At 36.2% G+C, this 17,593-nt stretch overlaps 1 protein-coding gene across 3 annotated transcripts in view; it reads right to left on the reverse strand.

Annotated features, from left to right (window-relative positions):
- Nucleotides 1-17,593, reverse strand: part of SCN2A (sodium voltage-gated channel alpha subunit 2) — a 127,114-nt gene that overhangs the window by 69,306 nt on the left and 40,215 nt on the right. For 2 of the 3 annotated variants that reach the window (XM_036320464.1, XM_036320463.1), the window contains exons 4-13: nucleotides 16,277-16,366; nucleotides 15,398-15,526; nucleotides 14,739-14,830; nucleotides 13,588-13,860; nucleotides 11,279-11,342; nucleotides 9,729-9,870; nucleotides 9,384-9,590; nucleotides 7,762-8,049; nucleotides 4,629-4,976; nucleotides 249-381 (exon numbers count right to left, since the gene is read on the reverse strand). In XM_036320464.1, coding sequence (XP_036176357.1) covers nucleotides 249-381; nucleotides 4,629-4,976; nucleotides 7,762-8,049; nucleotides 9,384-9,590; nucleotides 9,729-9,870; nucleotides 11,279-11,342; nucleotides 13,588-13,860; nucleotides 14,739-14,830; nucleotides 15,398-15,526; nucleotides 16,277-16,366 — 1,766 coding nt within the window. Of the gene's footprint in view, nucleotides 1-248; nucleotides 382-4,628; nucleotides 4,977-7,761; nucleotides 8,050-9,383; nucleotides 9,591-9,728; nucleotides 9,871-11,278; nucleotides 11,343-13,587; nucleotides 13,861-14,738; nucleotides 14,831-14,925; nucleotides 15,018-15,397; nucleotides 15,527-16,276; nucleotides 16,367-17,593 lie in introns of all 3 variants that reach the window. The other variant, XM_036320465.1, reaches the window with a different exon arrangement.

Below are 17,593 nucleotides of genomic sequence, written 5' to 3' on the forward strand. Positions count from 1 at the left end.
ACATTTCAATGATTCAGTATTTATTCTATGAAAGTAGTATTCCAAGTATACCTTGAGTTTGCAGTAGCTTCCTGGAGGCTAAATATAAAAATCTATAATGGATGGAAGAATATATGTATAGAAAAAGACATAATGATGATGTGATATTAAGTCAGAAAGAATTATCTTGGAATTTATGGACTTATTTTTTTTTTTTCATCATTAGCAAAGCACCACCAAGTAGCTATGCTGTAGGACCTTTGACATACCTTCCATGGTGTTGGTCAAAATACTTGCTAAACTCATTGCTCTTTGCCTTGCTGTAGGATCTTCCAAAAAATCCATGGAAACGTGATAAGAACTGGACCGTCTCTTCCTTATTTCTGTTTCAGTAGTTGTCCCCTAAAAATATAATTTTAGATGAAATTATTATTCTTAAGGGCAGCAAAATTAAAAGCATTCCCATCACTTTTGCTACCTAACTAACTATTCACCATGCTTTCTCAGATGTGAACAGCTCATTAAGACATTGCTGAATCACCATTCCTGGGAAGTGTTTGAAAGCCCATCAGAGTCTCAGTTTTAAGGAATGCCTGGGTTTGTTATCAAAATGGACATTTCTAATTCCCCCATTTTGGAACCATGCATACAATTGGATAGATACCTTTTTCGTATTTAATTCCACCTAGAACTTCAGACTGAAACATATGGTTCCTTGAATTACTCTCAGATTGAGTTATTAGATCTTTATAGACATATATTCATGTGATGTAAAAAAAGAATTTTTAAGTTTCCCTAATATGTATCAATAATAGTTTCCTTAAAATGTGAATTCCAGCCCTAACCGGTTTGGCTCAGTGGATAGAGCGTCGGCCTGTGGACTCAAGGATCCCAGGTTCAATTCCGGCCAAGGGCATGTAACTTGGTTGCGGGCACATCCCCAGTGGGGAGTGTGCAGGAGGCAGCTGACCGATGTTTCTCTCTCATCAATGTTTCTAACTCTCTATCCCACTCCCTTTCTCTCTGTGAAAAATCAATAAAATATATTTTTTAAAAATGTGAATTTCACTGTAAAATGCTTATCCTATATAATAAAAGGCTAATATGCAAATCGACCAAACAGTGAAACAACCAGTCACTATGATGCACACTGACCACCAGGGGACAGATGTTCAATGCAGGAGCTGCCCCCTGATGGTCATTGCACTCCCACAAAGGGAACGCCGCTCAGCCACAAGCTGGGCTCATGGCTGGTGAGTGCAGCGGCAGTGGCAGGAGCCTCTCCCGCCTCCACAGCAGCTCTAAAAATGTCCAACAGTGGGCCTAAGCCATCAGTCGGACATCCCCTGAGGGCTCCGAGACTGCAAGAGGTCACAGGCTGGGCTGAGCGACCCCCCCCAAGTGCATGAATTTTGTGCACTGGGCTTCTAGTGTTAATTATAAACAGACTAGAGGCCTGATGCATGAAATTCATGCAAGAGTAGGCCTTTCTTCCCCCAGCTGCTGTCACTGGCTTCCCTTGGGCACCTGGGACCCAGGCTTCCCTCACAGCCCCGGCTTCATCCAGAAGGTCATCCAGAAGGACGTCCGGTCTTATTAGCATGTCACACTTTTATTATTATATATAATATTTTCCAACATCCTTAATAATAAAGCTAACTATTAGAACTAATCTGTAACATTTTTACATTTACAAAAAAGATTCCATCCACAAAATACCACATTCTTGGCATTGAAACTGTAGTTTAAGGCAGTAACACCAATTGGGGAGGGGAATGTCTTTGATTTCTAAGAATGGTATGATAATTTGGTACTTTTCTATTACAAAATAAGCTCACCAAAATTTCAACATGGACAGAAATTTATTCCTACTTTAGAAGACCAAAAAATGAAGTTAAGTATCAAAGAAAAAAAGGTAAAACAAGCATTTTAAATGCAGGTCTGAATGCCAATAATAAATAAAAAATCACTTTTAGTTCTCTAAAAATTTCCCTTATTTCTAAAATAACAATATAAGTCATGTTCATCTACTTTGACCTTATTGGGATATGAGTAACATTATTTTTTATCAACATACACATGTCTAATACATATATATTCAAAAACAAAGTTTCTACTCAATTGATACAGTTGACATGATGGTGATAAATGTCCATGCAGGTCACCATTCAATTAATTTTACAGCCAAAGGGGAGTGAAATGAATGAGAAAAGAAATAACCCCTCTCTGAAACGAAAGCTCTTTAAATCAAAATGTTGCCACTCAAAATTTAAAATATTTTGCCTGGTCAGAGAAAGGCAAAATTTTTAAAGAAAAAAAAATAGTGTTGCGTAAAGGTCATATAGTTCCTTCTTCTCTATACAGAACTATATTGTGCAATAATCCTACATTTGTCTAATTTTTAACGATGGATTCCAACACTTCTAATGATATTACTGAGGGAATTCTTTAAGTTAAATTGTTTATGTTGAATTTATGTGTAAATTTCAAGATATTGTGTGCTCTGGAGGGTGTCATTTGCCTGCAGCTGTTTATGTTCTATCCTCATTTCCTCTTTGCAGCCTCTCAAAGCCAAGTTCTTTGGTCTGCACCTTCAGCTCAGGCTGCACCACAGTGCCTTGCCTCTCAGACACTGACTGACTGTGGGATTGAAGAATGGACATGAGGGAACTGGAAAAAAAGGGATCACACTAGGCTTTGTTTCCAACTGGCCGCAATTTGCCTTCAGAGATTTAGTCCATCCTTTCTGACAGGACAGGAGTTTTATGGTGCATTGCTGATAAAGGCTATGTTCTGACAGACTGACACTTTCTGTGCATGTATGCAGTAAAGCTGTGCACTTGTTTTTGTTGCCTCAATTAACAAGATCAGTGATACTCATATCTTATTGTGTGTAAAAACCATGTGGATGCTTTTCAAGGGAGAAGATTCCCTGACCTTGTTCTCCTCAATGTTTTGGTCTGAATAAGTCTGGATTAACTCAGGGATCTCCTTTTTTTTTTTTTTTTCTTTAAACCACTTTATTGAAGACCAATGGAAATGTAAAAAGCTGTATATATTGAATGTATACAACTTGATGAGTTTAGGGATAGTATACAACCTGAACTATCACCACCATAAAGGCCATAATCATTTCCATCACTTTCCAAAGTTTTCTCCCACTGTCTTTATTGTTGTTGTCTTTGTTTGTTTGTTTGTTTGTTTGTTTGTTTTTTGTGGTAAACACACACACACACCATTAGATCATACTTTTAGCAAAATTTCAGTGTACAATATAGGATTGTTAATTCTAGGCACCATGCTATATACTAGATGTCCAGAACTTATTTATCTTACAAAACTGAATTTCTGTACCCTTTGACCATCAGACTCATAGAAGCAGAGAGGAGAATGGTGGTTGCCAGGTGTGGGGGAGGGGAAATGAGAAATCTCCATTTTTAAGAAGCATCTCAGGAATTCTGATATAAGTAGTTTGAGGGTGAAGTATATTTTGAGAGATACTGGGTTAAAATGAAACTGTTTCCTTCTCCACCTCTTCTTTTCCATTTAAGAAAGTTAAAAGTATTCAATGGGAGGCAATATTTCAATATGGATACAAAGTCCGTTCAGTAGCCAGCATACCTGGGGTAAAATCTTAGCTCCACTGTACACAGGCCTCAATTTCATCCTCTGTAAAATGGGGAACATATTAGTAACTATATAAAGGCTTTTTGTGAGGATTAAAGGAATTAGCACATGTGAAGTGTTCTGGACAGTGTCTGGCATATAGTTAGCCATGATTATTTTTAAAGGGAAGTTTGAATTCTTCCTGGTTCCTTCAGTACAAAGTTCTACTTTTTCATGATTTGACTTGACTCCAGGATACTTGGACATTTCTCACCGAGAAAGTGGTGGAAAGAGGCCATGAGGAAAAAAGTGAAGAAGATCAATGGCTATTTCTATAATGCAAGGTAAGAAGCTCCTCTCTTAGGTGACTGAAAGCTCACTCCATAAGATCTCAAGTCTAAAGAGCTTGTCTAACTATAATAAATGGGATTGTGTAAAAATTAATAATGCAAAGATTTTAATGTAATTCAGCAAAACTATAAAATACAATCAAATGACATTACATTGCTAGAATATTTTTATATTGGCAAATGAAATCTTATTTAATAACAAAGTTATGTTTTACAAAGGAAATGTCAATAACATACCCCTATAAATGTCTGGTATTTAACTGAAACTCTTTTCCCTAGGCCTTTGAAATACAGACTCAGGCCTGGCTGGAGTAGCTCAGTGGTTGAGCATCAACCTATGATTCAGGAAGTCACAGTTCGATTCCTGGTCAGGGCTCAGTCCCCAGTGTGGGGCATGCAGGAGGCAGCCGATCAATGATTCTCTCTCATCATTGATGTTTCTATCGCTCTGTCCCTCTCCTTTCCTCTCTGAAATCAAATATCTATATCTATATCTATATCTATATCTATATCTATATCTATATCTATATCTATATCTATATCTATATCTATATCTATATCTATATATCTATCTCTCTCTCTATATATATATGTATGTATGTGTGTGTGTGTGTGTGTGTGTGTGTGTGTGTGTGTGTGTCGAAATACTCCAGCCTACTCCCTTCCCAACAGATGCGTTTTAATGGGCCTCACCTCTGGCAGGAGTTGTCCAGCCGGAGACGTGAGAGCTGAAGGGCCCCCCACTAGAGAGACCACTCCGTTGCAATCAACTGCGCTGTGCATCTTCCCATTCATGGGCAGAATGGGGAGCACCCTGGAGGCACGGCTGGCCTGGCTGACGTTGCTATGGCGCCGCTCTCCATGTCTGTGCGGTACAAACAGAGAGTCCCTTCTGCTGTCGTTGTCTTCAAACGTGCTGTGCTCGTCATCAGCAAAGTCATTCTCGGAGCCAATATCCTTTGCTCGGCCTCTGAAGCTGAAAAGGCTTGCTCTGCTGTTGCGTCTTGGAGAGAAAAGGGAGCCACGGATGCTCAGTAAAGACTATGGACAACAAGAGGGGAAACAGAAAACAGATGAACAGAAGTAAATATGAGACTGAGCAATATGAGACTGGGTTCCTTGTTTCAGAATTGTTGACCTACATACAGATAAGTCCTTAGACAGGGGGAACCAAAGGCTCCTGCCGTAATTGCTGGGGGTCTGGAACTCTCTATAAGGTTCGCCTCTTTAATTTTTCTTTCCCTTTTCTCCCTTCCTTCCTTTTTCATTTTCTGCCATTTTTTTTTTTTTACTTTATCCATGCCTTAAGATAGTCACAAGTACCCCTCAACATTGTTGAGTACCAAAATTGGCACCCAAAAGTGAAATTTTTGCTAGACTTCTCTCTAGAACAGCGGTTCTCAATCTGTGAGGCGAGACCCCTTTGGCGGTCGAACGACCCTTTCACAAGAGTCGCCTAAGACCATCCTGCGTATCAGATATTTACATTACGATTCATAACAGTAGCAACATTACAGTTATGAAGTAGCAACGAAAATAATTTTATGGTTGGGTCACAACATGAGGAACTGTATTTAAAGGGCCAGAAGGTTGAGAACCACTGCTCTAGAAGCTCATCTGATTTAATAATCCAATGGAAAGCAACTAAATACACACCTACTTTTAGATCCTTCAAAGCCAAGAATAAGGGCTCATTAGTGCCACACCCTGATGCAGCTCTTACCACAGAGGAAAATAAAATTCATGTTAGTAGGTCTGTGTAATTATAGCACAAGGAGATGCTTCTTCCCTGCTCTTTGCATATTTTATAATGTCTTCATGAATAAGATTAAACAAATCAAGCTGAAAGAACTGTATGACTCATTCCCTGATTTTTGCTCTTCTTAAGAAAGCTGAAGAGCACCATATTTACAAAAACCTGGTTTTCACTAGGTATCTGGTCACAGTCATTTAACAATTTTCTGAGTGCCTACATTGTCTCTGCCATTGTGCAGTTTACCTTGATTCTTTAGCTCAGCAGCATTGAGTGCAATGAATCACTTCCTGTTTATTTCTAGTGTACTTTTATAATTTTCTTGTAGTGAACATTTATTTTTGCTTGTCCAATATCTATTTCTTCTTCTTCTGTTGTCAGTATTCTGATTATCCTTGAAAATAAGCCTCAGGAAATACCATAACTTAGGCATAGCCAATGGGTATATTCTGTACCCCCGGACGTAGAGAATGGATTAAAGATGGTCCATTGACAGCCACCTCTTTCTGTTATAATTGTTGGGCAAGAGGTGCATTTTAAATTAGGGTTGGTAAAAATCTATAATAACAAAAGCATAATATGCTAATTAGACCAGACAGCCGAATGACCTTCCAGAACGTCCTTCCGGACAAAGCCGGGGCTGCGAGGGCCGAGTCCCTTGCACGAATTTTGTGCATCAGGCCTCTAGTATTGATTATACGTGTAGAGCTGCAGGAAGCATCTTGCCACTATATTGGAAGAACCTGGACTGAGATATGGAGAAGACAGTACTGAAAAATGTTATATCTGTGAGCAAAATTTGCAGAAAGGAGGAAGACAAAATGCCAGGTTATTTCACTGACATGCGGGATCTAAAAAGCAAAATACATGAAAAAGCAGAACAAAAACAGACTCATAGGTATAGAGAACATTTTGACGGTTGCCAGAAAGGATGGGGATTGAGAGGATGGGTGGAAAAGGGCAAGGGATTAAGAGGTACAGATTGGTAATTACAGAATAGTTACGGGAATGTAAAGTTCAGAATAAAGAATATAGTCAGTAATTTTACAATAAATATATATGGTGTCAGATGGGTACTAGATTTTTTTATCAGGTGACTGGTTTCTAAGTTATATAAATGCCTAATCACAGGGTTGTATACCTGAAATTAATATAATATTGTATGTGAACTGTAACTGGAAAAAAAAATCCACTCTTCAAATGAAGTTTGCACGTGGATGCAAACAACTGCACAGATGGTCTGAGAGAGTCCCCAATTCACCACTGGGAACCTTCCACTCAGAAAACCCACGTTTCATTGAGCTCAGGCCCAGTAGCTAAGAAGAGATTGGGAAACATCTGCTGATAATTCCTCATGTGGAAAGTTGCCACAAGATGTTTGAGTCTCTAATGAAACCTCAAACTACAAGCCTTCTCATGCCCAGTGGAATCTATGCTCTAAAAATGCTTTCCTGGGATCCAAAATTTTTGTGGAAGAAAAAGGAACTCTATGGAAAGGAATCTCACAGGACGGTCTGGTCATAAATTCCTAACAGGGCAGGTCATGGTGCGTAGTCACACCCCATGGAAATAACTGCTTTGATAAAAGGTGTGTCTTTGCCTTAAGCAAGCCCCGTGCATTGTTTCTGTGCATTTAGGTTAACACACTTTTGAAATGGCTCCCTTCGGCCCCCTCTTCCCAATAATCTGATCCCCCACCTTGCTTTCTCCCACCTTCATGTGATCTTCCTTACATTCCCTCTTTAATTCAAATGCATAAGAGAAATTGCAAAACTGTTATTCTCGGGAGCATGTGAGATCTTGCTTCCCCCCATGTGTCCTCAGTTTGGCTCAAATAAACTCTTATAAAAAAAATTCTCTGCTGGTTTGAACGTTTCTTATATCAACAGTTATAAAATTCACAAGTTGTCTGAGGTCATAATCACAGCACTTGAGGATCATGACCATTCTGAAAGCATTGTGCTATCCAAGGGGGGGAAGTGGGGGAGGCAGTTTTATCTCTGCCAAACCCTGGCATATCTTTACAAGATTGTTTGTAATGAAAATGCAGTTTATGTCCTCTCACATTTTTACCTGGTGTGGAGAAGAAAACCTCTTTTCGTATGTCAGCCTGCTTCCTTCTAAGGAAAAACGGAAGCCTTTTCTTCTAATGCTGTCTTCAGATTCAGACTTGCAGACTCTGTCTTCCTTCTCTTCTTCTCCAGACTGTTCTTTCTGCTTCTTTTTCTTCCTTCTGTTTTTCAGCTCTTTTTCACTCTTGGAGCTCAACTTGGATGCTACTGAAGAACTCTCTGAGAAAACTCCTAACCCGCCTGCTCCACTGAAGTCTCTGGATTCAGCAGATGTTGCTGCAGCTGCTGCCTAGAAGGGCACAGAGTACATGTTAGTTGCATACAGACTTTGGGGAAAATCTCTCCATGTTACTGTTTAACTTACCTTTCGTATCATTCTGGTACATATTTTGGAAAATAATATATTGCCATTAAACCAATTAAAGAATTAAAATGAACAGACCCGTGGAAGATGAAACATGTGACTGATGAGAACCTCATACTATACTTTCTGATTCTCTAATAATATGAAGAAGACACGTGAATGCCATAACAATATTTCCTCTGATTTAAATAGTATCTTAAGAAGCAACGATTTTAAGAATTAAAGTTTCCTGTTTTAACCTGATCCATCACACTTTCGTTTGACAACGACTTTTAATGCCAGTCTAAAACACTGAATTTAATTCAGTCAAGTATTGTATTGTTTTATTTTAATGAACTCCTCCCCTCTTTGACTTAAATTAAGTATTGCACTAAGAAATGCACAACAAAAACATATTACAGATTACATACAAGGAAATCCCAGATCATGTCATCTGAATGAATTTATAAATTACAATAGCACAGTTTCTGGAAAGATACAATGTTCATTGTTGTTGCTGCTACCCCAGTATGTTTTTATTTATCTCACCTTTATTCTGTATTCAGTGTTAAAAGAGAACTATACTAAAGATCCAAGAAAAGCCAAAAATAGGCAATTAAATTAGTTTATGTCATTAAGTCAAGCAAATATAATTAGGGAAATTCTTGCCTTGTTTGGAAGCTTCATCAAGTACAAATTAAAGGATTTACGGGGAGAAGGCAGAGGATGTAGTGATTTACTATGTTCACACAGCAGTGTTTCCCTTATGCAGTCCACAAACTTGCATTTAAATACTCTTCAAATGGAAAATAAATATTAAATAGGTATCTGTCTTTCCAGACTCTAGAAAATAATCTTCCCAGTTTGACTCTGGTTTCCTGACCTTTCCCATGTTTAGTGACACGAATGAAGAAGCAGCTATAACTGAATTCCTCTTCAGAAGCTTAAGGAAAGACTTTGATTGAAGGCATGTTAGTCTAATTACTTAGTGAGTTTGAACAAATGAGAGGTCATAAGGGAGAGAAAAATGTCAATAAAGCAACTATAAATCTCCATGTTTTGATGCCATTAGTATTGACAGTAATTTTCAAAATAAAATAATAATCTTCTAATAACCAAACAGGCTTCTAGCACTTACTAAGCACACATGACATGTTTCAAATATCAATGTAACCACTGCTGATTTTGTTTCTCTTCACTTCATGCCACTTGACTTCACTGGTTGGGATAGAGAATTGAGATTAACAAACACAAAAGAGCTCAATGTTTGCTAACTATACCTGAGCTTCTTCTTGTTGTTTTCTTAGCTGTTCAAGCATCTGCTGAAATTCAGCCTCTTTCTGCTCTGCCTCTTCCATGGTGGCCTGATTCTGTTCCTCATAGGCCATGGCCACCACAGCCAGGATCAAATTTATCAGGTAGAAGGAGCCCAAGAAAATGACCAACACAAAAAAGATCATGTATGTTTTCCCAGCAGCACGCAGTGTCTACAAAATGGAAGAGATATTTTATTAAAAATGAGATGGGATGTTATGAGCTCACACTGTACGTAATAAAGTATTCTACAGCAGTTCTGATCTCAGTATTTCATGCTTCTCAGAAGATTCGTTTTTTTCTGTCCTCACCAGTTGATAAAGGTTTTCCCAGAAGTCTTGTGTCATAAGACGAAATAAGGACAGGAAGGCCCAGCTAAAGGTGTCAAAGCTCGTGTAGCCATAGTTGGGGTTGCGACCAGCCTTCACACAGATGTATCCTTCTGGGCACTGGCTGAAATTAGGTTCAAGCGAAGAGAGGAAGTCAGTAGCTGCAAATCTGCTGGCTGTCTTTCTGGATGGACAGATGCCAATGACTATTTTATACAACAGCGAGGAAAGCAGATTTCTCTCACTTTACCCAGCACTTAACTCAGCACCCTTGGACTGATTTACATAATAACAGAATCTGCTAAGTTTATTTGTGAATTCCTATGTGATTCACCATTGCCATTGTTATATTTATCACATCTCCATTTATAAAGGCAGTCATGTTATGATTAAGTCTCTGGGGACTTGTGGACATAAACAGAAAAATAAGTCTACAGAGAAAAAATAAACACTCACTGAAAATATCTAGAGGCAGAAATGTGTGTGTGAGAAAAGGGGTGAAGGAAAGGTTGGTGGGGAGAGGTTGAAAGGAGGAAGTGGTTCTGCATAGTGAAGATGTCGTATGACTCACATGACCTTGATGATCAAGCTGACCTGGGCGCTTCATTGTGCCTGATGTTTCTGGGCTACATGACCTGGGGCAGGTTTCCTAACCTGGCTCAGCTTTGGACACTTCATATGTAAGAAGGGCCTAATGACAGAACCTGCCTTACAAATGGACAGGCATTGAATAGGATATTGTATGTATAGCATTCCGTACAGTACAGACAAGGAATTAAAGGCAGTCTGTTTTACTGATCCCTGGGATCTGAAAATAAAGGCAGTGCAATCTTTATCATATGAGTCAAATGCAAAGCCTGCAACCATTGAGAATTTTGCTACAGGTATCAGTTACTAATGTCTACAATATCACGTTCCATAGAGAGAACAATGAAAAGTTCTTATTGAGTGCGATAGTAGCTGTACATTCACTAACCCATTTAATTTTTTACAGTCACCCTCCTATTATACCCCTTTATTACCTAAGGAAACTATAAGGCAAAGAGAAATGCCTTTATATGTTAGAGTCAGGGTTTGAATCCATGCAAACTCTCCAGTCTATGCTCTTAACCACTTTGCTAAAATAATCTGGGACATACACTCACCATGCCTCAGGTAATGACTTTATCTTCAGATATTGTACCCTTTAAGTCATGGAGACCATATTAGCATAGTAGATAAAATATCACACTTATAAAAGTACATACTTATAAATTCTATTAACGTAAGCTTCTATTATCTGCTCTTCTATTTTTCATCAAACTAATTTGGAAGATCACCTGCTATCTAGTATGGAAAAATAATTTCTGCATATGAGTGTGTGAAAGAAGTGAGAATCTACACTTATCCCAGCTATTTTGAGAGTCAGCGTGAAGTTGAATTTATGGAGAGTTTTGAATGAGGAGAAAACAGGGGCAAGGTGGGTGGGAGGTGGCAGATTATTGAGGTGGATAGAGCAGGTGGACTGAAACTCAATATGAAATATCACTTACCCTGCATCTGAGCTGTTGCCACAAAGCAGAGCATCATTTTGCCCTTCCAAGAAATAAAAGTGACCTATTTAAAGAGTGAGGAATAGAAAGAATCATTAAAAAGCCCTCAAAGCATTTCTGTCATTCTGCCTAGATAATAAAACTTACAATGTTTCAACTATAACAAAATAAATAAAATAATAAATATTATATGACAATGAAAATATTTTAATAATAATTGAATACTAAAATATATCAAAATATAACATTGTAAATTAAACAAATGTTAAAAAATCTGTTTTAAAAAAATTTGCAAGGAATAATTATGCTAACATTCTCATATCAGAATTTACTCTAAATATAAACCCAAATTATTTGAGGTACTTCAAAAAGAGCTGCCAAATTAAGGCTGTGTTCTTGGCAAAAAAAAAAAAAAAAAAGAGGAGGGGGGAGGGAGAGAGAGAGGTAAGCTTTGTTGCTTCTAAATGTTTTCATGCAAATAAAATTTTACTTTACAAATACGTTTTGTCTGGACTCCAAATAGATACAGACATTTTTCTCCCACCCATTTTTAAGTTAATTTCCTTTTAAAAGTGGGCTTAGAAATTTGCTCTTTCTATGATACTGTAAATAAGTGTTTTACTTTGTATTTTGGCTTGATTACTATCTTTCAAATGACCAAAATAAACTTCTTTCTCTGAAGATATACATTTTCTAAATATATCTAGCTCTTATTCTTATGGAATACCTTACATATAACTTTAATAAATTGCAAAGATGATCTCAGAAAACATACACATACATAAACAGCAGTATCTATATATTTACATATAAACACACACATGCACACATTAAAACACACACACATACACAAATACCTAACAAAAACTTATGATTGTTTTTAGGAATACTTAGTCTGTATTCAAGAAATATCCTAATATATTATGCAGGAAAATATGGGTCACTGTTTTGCAAACAAAACAAAACAAAAAAGTCTTAATCCTTACTTCACAACATATATTAAAAACGAATTTTAGATTTCTAAAGATTAAAGATTTATAAACAAGTCCATTAATCTGATATAAAGGACATATAGAGTTTTTTAATGTAGAATATGGAGGTGGCTGCTTTACATGTAGACTACCTAAGTGAATTTTTATTATCTCTAAATCAAAATTTTTTTCTAAACTAAAATATAGAAAAGGATTTAAAAATTTAATGGCACTGTTGCCAAAAAAATCATAATCCCTTGGGCATCAAAAACAAGTAATAAGATGAAAAAGAAGCTGGATAATATATTTGCCAAAAATGTTAATATTCTTGATAAAGTAAGAGTTCATATGAATTTTGTAAATATACTATCACCTGATGGAATAATGGGTAAAAATATCAAAAGATAATTCACATTATATAAAATATGTGTAACTTACTAATGATACTAATAAACATATCTTTTAAATTCTACTGCATAAATAGTTAGGAACAAGAAGATACACTTTTCCTTCTATCAAAAGATTTTAAATATGGTTATAACAATATTAGTGAGTGGTCTGATCTCTCTGAAGAGCAATTTGACAATGTCTCCATAACCTTAATCTGGTCGTATTCTTGAACCAAAAATATTCCATTAATGAAAATCCACCTGAAGGAAACAATTAGAGATAGAGGAAATATTTATGTGCAAAGATTATCATTGTGCTATTATTATATCAATAAATGGAAAACCTCACAAATAATAAAGTAATTTGTTTTATTTATTCATTTATCCAATGAATCTTAATCTCCCCATTATAATCTTTGTAAGAACATTAAAATATTATTAATATATTATTAATGTTAAAATATTAATATAGTGTGAGAAGGGATAACATTTCATATGGTTCTAAAAGCCATAAAGGTTTTAGAATTAGGAGTTTTAATAATCAAGGGATCAATGGAAATTGTTTAGCTAATTGTACATGGAGAGGATGAGACTTGAAAACCAAATGATGGAAGGGGTGGTTTCAATGGTAAGAAATTATATTTCAGCATTAATTCAAACTACTCATTTATTTAAGATGATTAAAAACCTCTGACCCATGCCTACCAAATAAACACAGCTTAATGTGGTATTGCTTTCAACACTGATTTAGGAAAAGATAACACACATTCAAATGATAACTTTTACCATGTTGATTGACAGATAAGAAAAAAGATATCTAATTTCTGCCTCACACGTACCTATTGATCTGGTCATTTGGTTCACATAAAAATTGAGGCCATTTCCACTATGTGTATTTTTTAATAAATAAATGACTAAACAACTTCATGGATAAAAGAGTATAGCTTACTTTCATCCTCAATATAGTCATCCCAATTAAAGGTGCTCACTGTCCTATTGAAAGCGGTACCATTCCCATCCAATGAATAATTAAAGAAGGAAGTGATGTTTATTTCAAAGGAAGAATTATCTGGGGGCCATTGCAAGCATTTATTCCGCAGGTTGCCCATAAACAGCTGTAGTCCTATTAGTGCAAACACGCTCAGACAGAACACAGTCAGGATCATGACGTCAGAGAGCTTCTTCACAGACTGGATCAGGGCCCCGACGATGGTCTTCAGGCCTGCAAATAAGATCAGAGGGGGAAATTTAAATGTACTATTTAACAGCTACTTGACTGACAAAAACATCATGAGCTTGTCCTGGAAAATAAAGATGTCATGCAGAATGCCAAGAATATTACTTTAATGTTTGTGATTGAATAACATTTTCATGAAAAGCCTGCTAGCTGGTGAAAATGAATGGAAGCAGAACTTGTATGTTCATTAGAAAACTGAATGGAAATGAACCAAAGTGTATTTCCAAACACTCCTTAGAGCAGAAAAATGATTTTGCTATTCATGCTTAAACATTAACCTTGTGTAAATAGTTTGCTTTTATTTGCAGATGTCTTACTCCCTTACCTCTTAGTGATTTTTGAAAAAAAAATCTATATGAATAGAGTAGTAATAAACCTTTAAATGACTGAATTATGAGGTTATATTTTTGCGAATTCTATAAGCTTGAGTATGGGTTAAAAAAGGAAGACATCTGAAAACAGCCTCATGCAACACTCATGCTATCCCTTGCTCTTTCATTTGCCTGCAGGTAAGTTTTTGACCTAAGTGGTTCAATTTGCATCAGTTCGAATTTCTCATAGTTTAGCTTCTATGCGGAAAGCTTGATGCTATAGGATGCAGACCATGTAGCCTGTTACTGCAAATGCCTCATGCAAAAACTTGTTAAACTCAAAGGCTGATTTAGAACAGTTTTAAAGAAAGCAACTAGTAAAAGCAAAGAATCACGTCCATCCAAAATATGATGTGCGATTCTTGCTTTATTACAGATTTACCAGTATTTGCAATAGGTGACAAGCAATAAGGCTTATGCACAAATGCAGCTAAACTCAGCCAACGCACCAATGCAGCTAAACTCAGCCTCGGTGTTTAACCCAGCTCTCACCTGGAATGACTGAAATTGTTTTCAATGCTCGGAGAACTCTGAATGTTCTCAACGCTGAGACATTACCCAGGTCCACAAACTCTGTCACATATCTGCAGTAGGGAGTTCACACACAAACACAATGACAAAACACAAGAAACAGTTGGAGATATAAGGGGCCTACCACCTTATACCAGTTTCTTCTTACCTGGGATTACAGAAATAGTTTTCAAAGCTCTCAAGACTCTGAAAGTTCGAAGAGCTGAAACATTGCCTAGGTTTACAAATTCTGTTATATACCTGTAGAATTAAATCAGAGTTATTCAGAATTTAGGGAAATCTAAGTCTATGTTGGTCTCACATCAAGACCTTTTCAACTTCAATGAGTGTTGCCATTAGATTTCCCAATTAAGAGAAAAATGGCATTGTCATCAATCATCTCTGTTACTTGGGTAACTACTATTTTACAGTGTTATTTGAAACCAAAACCATATAATTAAATATGATAGCCCTTAATTTCTCCAAAGTACATAATTTAATTGGAAGAAAAATATTCCAAATTCGCATGATAACTATGAAAAATGTTTGATCTGACAAGGGAAGCCGCCAAGGACAAATACAGTGTAGGCTTCCATCAATGATTTATTCTTCCAGCTTGGAAAATGTACTAAAATACTTACGCAAAAGTAATGACTGTGAAATCCAACCAGTTCCATGGGTCCCGTAGAAATGTGAAATCTTCTAAACAAAAGCCCCTTGCAAGTATTTTTACAAGTGATTCAAAAGTATAAATTCCTGTAAAGGTGTACCTGAGAAAAAATAGCCAAGCCCACATTAAAGATATAGTAGGTGATTTACATGTACATATCTCAAAAGGGACTTACACGACACAAGTTAGAGGCTTCTATATGGGTCTATGTCTGTCTCCCTAAAATGTAGAGTGTAGGTAAGATTTAAGGCAGGAAAAAATATTACATTTTGAAAGACATTCTCTTTGATTATAACTAAATGAACACTGTACTTGCTACATCAATTTGAAAGCCAAATAATAAGATTCTGTATGAAGATATTATGTAATACACTGGCATTTGGTCTGATTGAAGCAATTAGGTAATAATCCAAGAAATGAATGAAGCATTGGTGTTTAATAAAATATGCATTATTAAGATACATGTAATATATATTAATAAAACATAGAAAGGTAATAGCCATGAGAAAATGAATATACAAACTAGTTGTAATTATATAGGTATAATATTTATTATTGGATATTAGTGATCACTGATCTTCAAAAGTGTGAGACTCACAAGGAGGATAAAGGGCTACAAATATTGGCTGTCAGACCAGTTCAATAATTTGAGCTACTGAGTGAACCACCACTGCAAACTTGGTCCTAGAGGAAGTTATTGCTTGAAATGAACTTGAGTCATTGTCACTAACATGATTGGAGGAGCCAGTATGATTTGTTAAGGAAGCTAAAGTCTCAAGCTGTTCAATGCACAGTTTGGAATACAAAGGGATGAGAGTATTGAGAGAGAGAGATTTAATTTTCTACTTACTCCACATTCTTTGTCCAGTCTGGAGGATTACTCATTGTCATAAATACACAGTTGGTAAGAATGGTGCACATAATGAGCACATTGAATAAAGTAGAGTATCGTCAAGGAAGACAAAGTTCAATGGAAAATCTCACTTTCATGCATTACCATGTCTTTCACTACCATGAAGTTTAGAACTTTTAAGACCTTATACTTTTATTATTGAAGTTTGTTCTTTCTATTTCTGTCATTCAACAACCCCATAGCTAGGCCATGCCGAGCCAAGTCATTAACTATTTTGAGGCTACTTTGGTGCTTTTTAGTAATTAAAAAGATTCAATGCAAAGCAATGGGTTCATTAGCAAATAATTCAACAATTTTAACTTTTTTCAATGACAGACTCGACTCACTCAACCACTGCTGCATGATCAGCATGTATGTAAATAATGACAAAAAAATTCAGAATCCAAGTAATTAATTAAATGCATTGTATCTCCATTCTAAGGGTCACTCTAGTGCAGGGGTCCTCAAACTTTTTAAACAGGGGGCCAGTTCACTGTCCCTCAAACCGTTGGAGGGCCGGACTATAGTTTAAAAAAAACTATGAACAAATTCCTATGCACACTGCACATATCTTATTTTGAAGTAAAAAAACAAAACGGGAACAAATACAATATTTGTATTTGCATGTGGCCCGCGGGCCGTAGTTTGAGGACCCATGCTCTAGTGGAATGTCTTTAATAAGATCATTTCTAAGTGGAGTATATAATATACTGTAATTGGTTATAATATTCTGAACAGTAAGAGAAAATGGATGATATTAGTTTTGGCATTTCTTCGATTTGTAACTGTGGCCAAATTACTTGTTAATTTTTCTGAGCCTTGGTTCACTTCACCATAAAAGTAAGAAAAAATAACTATTTTACAGGATTTCTGTGAAGATCTAATTATTTAAAATGTGTTAAAGCTACTACACTTAATGTGTTTGTATATAGTAAATGCTCAATAAATTGCTTTTCTAACTTCCTGAATTGTAAATAACATTACTCATAAAAAATGTCTAGTTTGTTTCACTCTACCCTTATTTTGCTTTTATAGACAGAGTCAATGATCTTCAGTTTCCTGAAAAATAACAAAACTCATTAAGAAAATATTTGGTAATCAGATAATGAAATTACTTTCTTTTATATTTAATAAAAAGCACGAGGATTCAGTTGCAATTATGAAAACAACAACCTTTACCAATGTAAATTTAGACACAATTATAAATATGCCAGAGAATACATCGCTGCTATTCATAATCCTTCTCCCTCTTTATTTTAATTATAAATTTTCACA

The sequence above is a fragment of the Myotis myotis genome, unplaced genomic scaffold (genome assembly GCF_014108235.1).
Source record: "Myotis myotis isolate mMyoMyo1 unplaced genomic scaffold, mMyoMyo1.p scaffold_m19_p_8, whole genome shotgun sequence".
Lineage (NCBI taxonomy): Eukaryota > Metazoa > Chordata > Mammalia > Chiroptera > Vespertilionidae > Myotis > Myotis myotis.